The following is a 10,751-nucleotide window of genomic DNA, read 5'->3' as shown; positions in this document are numbered from 1 at the left end:
ATATCGAATGCTAAACATTTCTGGTCGACGGTGTACGGGTAAAACCGTGTGTTACGCGATTCCACCAGTTGCGTTTAGCTTGATTACTTGACTTGTTTTAGGGTTATTAAGCGCACACATGACCTGGACGTTATCTTACAGTGCAGAAATCTTCAAGAAACTGAATTTATAGAAGACTGAGAAGATATATTCTCAGTAAACGTGGGTTCCCGAGATTGTGGCGCATCCAAAATGTTATTTTTGCACCGACTTTACCTGGTCTAGTTTTCGCTCTGACTTGCATCGGTTCATTTGTACCGTCAGTGAAACTCTGACGCTGATTATATTCTGGTCAATCTCACAAAGAACAGAAAATAAGCCCTTTAGGATGTTTCTGTTGTGACATTATTTTCATGACAATTTGGCACATTTTCCTCATTATGAAAAAAAAAAACATTCTCATCGCTTCAATGTGAAAAAATGAAAAATAATAATATATTGCAACTGTAATGAGAATTAACAGAAACAGTATTTTTATTTTTTTTTTTTTTGCATCACCATATTAAAATGTGCATAATTGGCATGAAAGTCGCAATTCAAAAAGTCTTCATGGGACCTAAATATTCTTTGTTTTTCTGTATAACTTTATTTCTTCTTTTTATTTAGGAGTGAAATCTGACCTGGACTCGTTTTCATCTGTAGAATTAACTCTGTTAGCTTCATCTGCCGTTTGTGTCCCTGATAGAAACCGTCACCTGTTACTTTGTCACTAAACGGAGCGGTTTTATGAGGATTGGCATTCGCTTATTGATTTCGATATGCATCATCTCGTCATACACTGGAAACTGTGCTGATGCAGAAGCATCTCCGTCTCTAATCATGAGCTTTTATCTGACGACAAAACACTGCAGCAAATGCATCTGTTCGCATTCATGATCATGTTGCATTTCCATCCAAAATCAAAGAGAAATCGACATTTTGCATAAACAAAATGAAGTCTTTTTGCATGGTCATATTATTTTTCAGCCAATATTCTCTATACAGAACAACATCCGGGCATTTTACATTTTATTTTCATTACTGTAATGCAGTATTTTTACCCTCAGGCTTCAAATGCAAAATATAATTGATTTATTTCCATTGGTTTTGGGACGAAATGTGACCAGATCCATTCAGAAATCCATGCATCATGTTTTCAACACCATTTTTCATACTGAATTCAGATCAGGCTGAAATGTTATTGATTGTATGATTACTGACAATGATTTGAGGTGTACTTTTGATTTTGTGTGTCTTACAGAAGGGAACTGCTCAGACGTTTCACTTTATGTTTAAAAATCATGACAAAAAGCCCTAGTCAGGTTGGCAAGAACTGATTTAATGCGGCTTCATCTTCAGTGATAATTCAGCTGTCGGGAAGGAGAGAATATAGTCAGTCGGGTTTGTTTCATCTGCAGCAGCTTATAAACCGCATGTTGCTGATGAAAAAGCACAAACTTACCGAGAGTTTTCCTATCATGGAATAATGATTTGAGCTCTGAAAGGGGAAGGTCAGCGGGACGCTTTGTTTAAAGGCAAGCTAAACACAAACTGTGTTTCATATTCTGACAAACTGAACACAACAAAAGTGTTTTATAGCAGCTGGAAGTTCATGTTTTTCCAATGTTTGTTTTGTGCATTTGGCTCATTTTAATTTCTATTAAAATATTTGTTGATTACAAGGGCGACTGGGTTATGTTTTCACCACAGAACAGGAAATAAAAAGGTAATTTTGACTTTGCAATTCTGAGTTTATAACTTTTTGTTCTCAGAATTGTGAGGGGGAAAAAAGTCAAGTACTTCTATATCAATTTGTTTACATCCTTGATGACTGTTTATTAAAAATAAATAAATTTCTCATTCACATTGCATATCATATGAAAGCAATAAGCCACTCGAGGAGGTGCATTACAGTGATTTTACCACATTTTAAAGGGGTCCTTGATTATGATTTCACTTTTTTAACTTCAGTTAGTGTGTAATGTTGCTGTTTGAGCATAAACAACATCTGCAAAGTTACGACACTCAAAGTTCAATGCAAAGAGAGATATTTTCTTTTCCTGGGTTTGTGACATCACAAACCCTAAAATTTACATAAACCCCGCCCCCAAGAACACTCAACAAAGGGGCGGGGCCATGTTGGGCTGCTTTAGAGAAGAGAAGAGTTGTTGTAGTAGAATGTTGTTACATAATCATGTGCCTTATTGCTTTCATTTAATACGGTACAGTTTAGACACAACCAACACAAAGACATTTACACACATATATTCTACCCTACTGGTCCACTGAGACGATAACGCAGGTATTTTACATCTGAATGCATTAATAAAACAGGAAAGAGTCTGAGGATGGACGTCAGGTCTGTGTGTCTCTGGACGCTGGATCTTCTGCTGGAGGAGGAGGAGGAGGTTCTTCATCATTCAGCTGTTGTCTGAACTCTCGTCGGGCTTGTTTGTTGGACTCCAGCAGCTCGTGCAGTTTTCCGTTCAGAGCATCATTTCTGTCCTCGATGTCGTCCAGACACGAGTTGATCTGGTCCAGCATGGAGTCGATCGCTGCATATTCTGATTAGAGACCAAGACGCCATTACTGAACGATATATTTTTATCAGTTAGGGTATTACATATGAGCCTAAATATTAGGGCTGGGTATTGCCACAATTCGATTCAATTACTATTCACATGTTTTCAATTTTGGATGTATTATTTCAGTTTCAGTACATGGCAAATTTTCTAGAGGAAAAACTCGATTAATGCTGTAAACTACACATGAGAGTCAGCTGGTACTACTATAATAATATTGAAGGTTAAATTAACTTATTTATACACAAACACTTAAATTACACTCGATGTTTTTATTATAAATGAAGTTTAGAATTACATAATATTTCTACTCCAATTCGTTTTTTTTAAATATAAACATTTAAATCGCGGCTGTCATAACTGATTTATTCAAACATGCATTAAATATTGAAGAACATTAAAGATTATAGTGAATGTGTAACGGTGCATTGCTATATTTATCTTTCTAGAGCACTTTTCTAGCTGACTAATGAGTTTATGGTCACTGAATATGTTTTTCTGAGGTAAATGTGACGTCACGTGACATTGAAGCTGTTTTATTGAGGTTGAAGCACTGATTGAGCGATTACACGAGACATGATACGGATTTCAGTAAGTTGTACTGTATATTTTAACATACCTTCAGATGTTCATGCATGTTTATTTCGCTGTAACTGGTATTAAAGCGGAGGAGAGGATGATCACATGCTTCTCTTTAACTGAGGCGCTAAAGCGATCTGTCACGCCACATTAAACAGCGCCAAAACGCTATTTATTTTTTGAATCTCATAATAAGATGGACGTCATTGAAATCTGAGACTTTGCTTCATATCAAAAGTAACAAAGCACAAAGATTATTGCGATTTATTGGATGGGAGGAGCTACATATTCTGCTCATTCATCAACTGGAAACAGACTAGACTAATCGATTCTTGGGATTTAAGAATCAATATCGGTTCATAAAAATGAGAATCGATTAAAATCGAGAAATCAGTATTTTTTACCCAGCCCTAGTAAATATATATATATATATATATATATATGGGTCATTGACGAATAAAAGTCAAAAATATAATGAAGATATAATTAATTTTGAAGTTTTATTAAGTGTTAACAATGAGATTATGTGGTTTTTATAATCAATTAACACTGTTTTTGTTATTTATTACAAGATTACAAAATTTGTCACCAAAAAAGTCATTCAGTTTAACCAAAATTTTGGTTTTACCGAATGACAATATGTTCAAACAATGCGAACAGGCTGATATCTAGCAAAAGGACAATCAAACATTTTATATTTAGTACAAGGTTTTCAAATATTACAACATTTTCCATGTTTTATAGCGGTTGCACCGAATGACCTGATGTTTCAGGATATGCGTATGATCAAGAGAAAACATTCATTTTTAAATAGTTAATAGAGAGTTAGTTACTTTGCTTCATGACCATGTGGTCCTTTGCAGGTGTCTAAATGATGTCACATCCTGTCACATGATATTGACCACATGACTTGATCCAAAATGGTCCCTTTATATTGGTTACTCCAAATGACATCAATGAAATTCATTTTTCCGGACATTCTTTCTCATAACAAAGCATGACTTATGTTGATATATGATGTTATAAAATCATGCCAGAATAAATAATATATACATTTATTACATTTTACGATATTTTAATCACAAATGAACGGTTGGACAGTTAAACCAAATGACCTTTTGACACTTTAAAATACCTTTATATGTAGCAAAATATAATTAAAACCTTTTAAATTCAATAAAAGAGATCTAGTTGTACTACCTTACATACTTTGGATGTCATATCTTTGTTTATTATTATTATTATTAAGGCCTTTAGACAAAAAAATTACCCATCACGCCATTGACCCATATAAATATATATCCAACGGTTAGTTTAACAGTAGTTTTATTGTTAGTAGTAACTAATAAAATGATCAAAAGTAAAACATATTACAGAATGAGATGATTATTATTATTATACCTTCATCACTGAATTCATCTTCATCCTCGATTATTCCATCATCAACTGAAATATTGGGATCTCCGTTTGGTCCAGACATATTTAACTTAAAATAGTACAATGCAACTCGCAAAATTCATATAATACTGTCAATAAAAATGTATATATTTACAGAGTAAAAGACCGAACGAAGATTAACAGCTCAGTGTCAGCTGACTGTCACGAGCGGTCTAACAACGCGCCTCATCAGAATTATAAATCATCTGCTGTTTCAGCTCGAAATATTTCATTATTCAAAATATTGATGAGGTAAGATGCAATATAGAAATTTTATGATGACTTTAAGATCTCTCATGCTTTCGCAGCTTTAAAAAGTTTTATTTCTGGCATTGCGATAGACAGCCTTCGGTCTTGCGTCAACGTCGTGTTTATATGACGTAAAGTTGTAGTTTTTGAAACGTCGCGCTGCGCAACGTGCAGCAAAACAAGCGTTTATCCACTTAGTTTAGTGTGTTTTTACAGCGGTTTTGTGTTATTTACTTCAATATCAGGTTTTCCCCTCATATAGATTTAGTTTGTTTATGTTTTGTTTATGTTGTCGTCATGGAGGATTTACCAGAGGATTTGAGAGCATTTCTACAGAAGCATCCTTGTTTTCAACTCACAGACTCTAAGAAGGTCAATAACGCAGAATTATGACACATTTCAGCTGTTAAAATGGAGATAAAGTCGTGAATGAATGTCGTGTAGACGCTTTGAATGTGTCTGTATGTTTATTAACAATATTCCTCGTTATGTTTGTGTTTTCTCAGATCAAGTGTACACTGAACGAGCACGAGTTTCCCTGCAGCCTCGATGAACTGCAGCACTTCACTTCAGGAAAGAAATACAAGAAACTGAGCGCTGAGGCGGAGTTTGACTACAAGCAGTATGAGCCCCATGTAGTCAACAGCACTAAACAGCCGTAAGTACACTAGAGTACAGAACACTTCCGTTCTCAGTATACTACATTTGAATTTAAAGGGTTAGTTTACCCAAAAATGATTACTCTCCCTCATGCCGTTCCACACCCGTAAGACCTTCGTAACACAAATTAAGATATTTTTGATGAAATCCGATGGCTCAGTGAGACCTGAGTAATAACATTTCCTCTCTCAAGATCCATTAATGTACTCAAAACATATTTAAATCAGTTCATGTGAGTAAAGTGGTTCAATATTAATATTATAAAGCCACGAGAATATTTTGGGTGTGGAACGACACGAGGGCGAGTGATAAATGACAGAATTTTAATTTTTAGGTGAACTAACCCTTTAAATTTACTTCACGACCGTTGAAAGAGTACGTTTTATATATAAGCGCCGTCTCATTTCGGAGGCTGCATCCTCCGGAGGTCGCATTTGAAGGTTGCATACGTCATCAAAGATGTCTTATTTAAGAAAAATAACCATAATAACATTGACTGCTATTCTTCGTGAGGTGTAAAATACTGTAATTTCTTTCTTACTTTGCAATCTAATGGTTATTTTTCTCAAATGAGACCGCCTCGATGACGTATGCAGCCTTCAAATGCGACCTCCGGAGGACGCAGCCTTCGAAATGAGACGCAGCTATAGTATGAATAAAATCCGGATGTACTACATCCGCCATGTTGTTACCGTCACATGACCTACCTGCGTCAGTTACGTCCCTTCAACTCCATTCACAAATCCTCTCCCGTGGCCTCATGGGATAGTAAAGTGTTCATGCGCACTTCAGAATCTCGCCGGAAGTAGTAAATCATCCGGGTACTTTTCGCCTACAGTTTTTCGAATACTATGAATTCGTACATACTACTCTGTTCGCATACTATATAATAGAGAAGTATTCGACTTCAGATGCAGCGTTAGCAACTGCAAAATCACAATACAGTTAAAGGTTCACTATGTAATTTTTTTTTGTTCAAAATTGACAATTCACCCGTGCATATCCGAAAATAGTGAAAAGTTTCTCCTGTGTCAAGTCCCCCCTTGGAATCGGGTCTCATTTAGGACCCAGGTGGTAATGCCTGATCAAAAGTTGTTGTTGCGATGACTAATAATAACCTATTTCACTATTGTATGATGTTTATCACATTAAGTGCACAAGCAACATGCTTGAAATATAAAACAAAATGCCTATGTATTGCATAATAAAACAAACTAGAAACAGATATTGGAGGCAAAAAACATGCCTAATATAATATAAGCTAAGCTAGCAGGCTAATCGGGTAGATGTATGCTATGCTAGTACATAAGCTAACTAAAAAACAGTAAGAATGAGAAATGCTTGATTTCACTACCTATAGCTTCAGTTATACACTAGTATATGATCCATGACATTAATGGTCATTATAACGCATTTTAAACAATTTAAATGTGATTTTGCGGGAATTATAATCAGGCGTTTAAAAATACTACCCATTAAAAGTCTGTTGAACTAATAGGATCACTCTGGGTCCTAAAGGAGACATGATATTCCTGGCAGGACCCGATTTCTCGCGTTTGTCTGGTGTGTAATGACAGAGCTCGTAATAAAACATGAATCAACATGAGCTCAGCTTTTCAGAGATGGAGAGAACTGAGGGATTTGAAGTGTTGTGAAAGCGACGCTCATGCATATTGTCGTTCTGTTTTCCTCAGTAATCATCTCTTCTGCAAACTCACGTTACGTCACATCAACCGTGTGCCGCAGCACGTTCTACGCCACGTCAACGGCAAACGCTACAGGAAGGCTCTAGAGCAGTGTAAGTACAACCTGCACCTTGTTGTTTTCCTGATTAAAGCTGTTCATGACACTAACATGCAGCACTTTGTCGTTGTGTCAGATGAGGAGTGTGTTCGTCAGGGGGTGGAGTTTGTCCCGGTCCAACTCCGACGGAAACGGAGAGTCAAAGAGCACGACGAGGCCGCAGGAAGTGAGCGACAGCCCAAGAGGAAGGACGACAGCGGCATCTGTGCTCTGAGCTCGAGCGGCGCTGAGGACAGCGACTCCGACGACAGCATGTCCGACCTTTATCCACGTCAGTGCCGCGCTCTTCTCACACGAGTCAACAGACCGGTGTTAATTTAGCTATATTTATTACTCATAAACTGCAGTTTTGATTTAGAATAGCGTGCACTGATGACTTGTGTTTATTTGCTATTACAGTTTTATTAATATTTTGAATGAGCTTTTATTTTTTTAGAATTTTTCATTTTAATTTGTTTCATTTTTAGTAATTGAATGTGGTTTTGTTAATTATTAGGTTTTTTTAAATATTTAAATACAATAAAAAAAAACTTACAAAATATTTAAACTAATATTGTAGTTTTTATTAAAAATGATATATTTTGAATAGGCTTTCATTTTTATATTTTCAGTTTTTTGTTTTTATTTTAATTTTAGTTTAATTTTTAGTAATTGAATGTGCTTTTGTTAATTATTAGGCTTTTTAAAAAATATTTAAATAAAAATATATTTTTTAAAAAAACTATTTAAATATTTGGAGACTAAAACTAATATTTTAGTTTTTATTAAAGTTTTGGTATTTTGAATAGGCTTTTATTTTTATTTTTTTTATTTTCATTTTAGTTTAATTTTTAGTAATTTCGTGTGCTTTTGTTAACTATTAGTTTTTTTTTTTTAAAACATTTTTTTTTTCCAAAATTAATGAAATATTTAAAAAAAAAAAACTAATGAAATATTTAAAAAACTAAAGCTAATATTTTAGTTTTTATTAAAGTTTTCATTTTAATATTAGTTAAATTTTTAATGTTAGTAATTGTATGTGCTTTTGTGTAAGTTTTTTTTTTTTAAATATTAAACTAATGAAATATTAATTTTATTTTAGTTTTATAGTTTTATTAACATCTTGAATTGGCTTTTATTTGTTTTCATTTTAGTTTTTTTTTTTTTTAATTTTATGTGCTTTTGTTAATTATTAGTTTTTTGTGTATTATTTAAAAATATATTTAAAAATCTAAAAACTAATAAAATATTTTTTAAAAATATGTATTATAGTTTATTTATATTTTATAGGTTTTATGGTTTTATTGATAACTTTTAAGCTTTTGTTTTTATATTTTTAGTTTTCATGTTAATTTTAGTTTAATTTTTATTAATTTCATTATGTGCTTTTTTCATTTTTTATTTTATATATATATATAAATAAATAAAAAGTTAGTTTTTAATACTAATAAAGCTAATATTTCAGTTTAAAGTTTTTATTTATTTCCAGAATTCCATTTAATAATTTTCAACTTTCCTCATTTTTTATTTCATTTCAGCTTTATTTCAGTTGTTAATGTTAAGTGTGTCGTGTTTCTCTGCAGCGACGATGTTCACACAGAAGACAGAGGAAGAACAGAACATGAAAGACGGGGAGGAAGATGATTTTGAGACTGACGATGATGATGATGATGAAGTATCTGAAATGGAAGTAGAAAACCAGACGCAGAAACGAAAAAAGGTCAGTGTCACTGATTTGATTGACATGCATGTGCATTATATGAAGTGTATGATGTTAACACTGTTATGAAGGTTTGACACGTATATCTCTGCATGTGTGGCACCTTGTGAATTCACTGTATGCAAATTAAATATTAGTTCACCCAAAAATTTAAATTCTGTCATTAATTCATCAATAATTCAGTCATTCTGAAGATGAATTAAGGTCTTACGGGTGAGTAAATGATGACAGAATGTTCATTTTTGGGTGAACGAAGCCTTTAACCGCATGAGGTGTGAACCGGCGTGACGTCAGGTTTTTCTAGACTTTAATGTGTGTCTTTACTGTTGATTTTTCAGGTTAATTCTTCTGGCTTCACAAAGAAATTTAAGAAGAACAGAAAGAAGAAGGGTTTCAAACACGTTGGCAAAGTAAATGGGAAATAATAAAGTTTGTAACTCACTGAAATGGTGCTTTTTTTTTTCTGTCAGTGTTTCTGGAGATGGATCTGAATGAAGGCATTTTGTTCAGTTTGACAGCAGAGTTATATTAATATCTTTGAGATGCTTTTATAGTTATTATTCACCTTTTTATTAATTATCACTGCACAGACTCGGCCTCTAAATGATGCTGTAGTTTATGATGTACACTAGTTCAGCAGTGTGTCGTTTGTGCTTGAGTCTTTTCTGTCAGATTGTTCGATCATCAGCTAAATGCCAAAAACACTTTTACTGTTCAAATACAAATTATTGTCCAAAAGTGAAGGTTTTGATGACTAAATTGTCAATTTACTCCAATAGTGACTATAGAGATACTACTTATGATTTGTTGACATTATTATATGAAACTAATTGATAAAGTTATGGATTTTGCATGATCTTGACTAGTTAAATGATGATTTTTGTATTCTGAATGGGATGATTTAGGCACACACACACACACACACACACACACACACAGGTTGTTATTGAGAATCCTCAGATTTTTAATGATCATCAGTGGCTGCAGATGCCGTCTGTCTCCTGTATGTTTGATATTGTTGGTCACGTGTGCAATTTTACAGACGTGCTCATGAAACAGATGCAGCTGTTATAATTATGCCCTTTAATTGTCTTTGATTTATATGAGGGGCATAGATAAATATTTAAAGAGTGTGTGTGTGCTTTACAGCTCAGTCTGATGAGGGGCAATCTACATGATTTTGTCTTGTGATTCTGTGTTTTCCTCACAGTAATAATTAAAATAATTATTATTATTATCATTTTTATATTATAATACATTTTCATACTAATAATAATATTAATAAAACTATTATTTATAATTTATATTGTTAATTAAGTTATATTATTAAATTTAATTAATAGTGATAATAATATCAACAATAATTTAATAATACTAATTAGAATAATTATTACTTATTTTCTTATTATAATAAATTTATTTAATACTACTAACAATGTTACTAATTATTTTTATCGTTATTATTATTTATGACTTTTATTTTATAATACATGTAATTTATTTAATACTACTAATATTAACATTGTTAATTAGTATATCATTTTATATTATGCTAAAAATGTATTATTAATTATTAAGTTAAATTAGATATAATTTAATACTGATAATATATACAAAATAATTATAATAAATGTAATTTATTTAATACTGCTAATATTAACAATGTTAATAATAATAATTTTATGTGATACTAAATGAAATTTATTTAATACTAATATATTATA

The 10,751-nt window shown here is 32.8% G+C and overlaps 2 protein-coding genes across 2 annotated transcripts; one reads left to right on the top strand and one right to left on the bottom strand.

The window, feature by feature from the left end:
* Positions 1-2,215: 2,215 nt before the first annotated feature.
* Positions 2,216-4,809, bottom strand: bbln (bublin coiled coil protein). The gene is made up of 2 exons (XM_048186729.1): positions 4,581-4,809; positions 2,216-2,582 (listed from the first exon to the last, which is right to left on the bottom strand). Exons 1-2 carry the CDS (start codon positions 4,657-4,659, stop codon positions 2,374-2,376), a joined length of 288 nt encoding a protein of 95 aa, XP_048042686.1. The 5' UTR covers positions 4,660-4,809; the 3' UTR covers positions 2,216-2,373.
* A 178-nt stretch (positions 4,810-4,987) lies between these two features.
* surf2 (surfeit 2) lies at positions 4,988-9,474 on the top strand. The gene is made up of 6 exons (XM_048186728.1): positions 4,988-5,237; positions 5,372-5,523; positions 7,220-7,323; positions 7,405-7,599; positions 8,891-9,027; positions 9,366-9,474. Exons 1-6 carry the CDS (start codon positions 5,163-5,165, stop codon positions 9,450-9,452), a joined length of 750 nt encoding a protein of 249 aa, XP_048042685.1. The 5' UTR covers positions 4,988-5,162; the 3' UTR covers positions 9,453-9,474.
* The last annotated feature ends 1,277 nt before the right edge of the window (positions 9,475-10,751 follow it).

Source organism: Megalobrama amblycephala, linkage group LG4, assembly GCF_018812025.1.
Source record: "Megalobrama amblycephala isolate DHTTF-2021 linkage group LG4, ASM1881202v1, whole genome shotgun sequence".
Taxonomy (NCBI): Eukaryota; Metazoa; Chordata; class Actinopteri; order Cypriniformes; family Xenocyprididae; genus Megalobrama; species Megalobrama amblycephala.
Note: the sequence above shows the minus strand (reverse complement) of the source record. Positions and strands in the feature narration are given on the sequence as shown.

Coding starts and splice junctions, on each gene's coding strand:
- surf2 (XM_048186728.1), top strand. CDS start 5,163: ATGGAGGATTTACCAGAGGATTTGAGAGCATTTCTACAGAAGCATCCT. Junction 5,238..5,371: donor AACTCACAGACTCTAAGAAG/GTCAATAACGCA, acceptor GTGTTTTCTCAG/ATCAAGTGTACACTGAACGA. Junction 9,028..9,365: donor AGACGCAGAAACGAAAAAAG/GTCAGTGTCACT, acceptor TTGATTTTTCAG/GTTAATTCTTCTGGCTTCAC.
- bbln (XM_048186729.1), bottom strand. CDS start 4,659: ATGTCTGGACCAAACGGAGATCCCAATATTTCAGTTGATGATGGAATA. Junction 2,583..4,580: donor AGATGAATTCAGTGATGAAG/GTATAATAATAA, acceptor GTCTCTAATCAG/AATATGCAGCGATCGACTCC.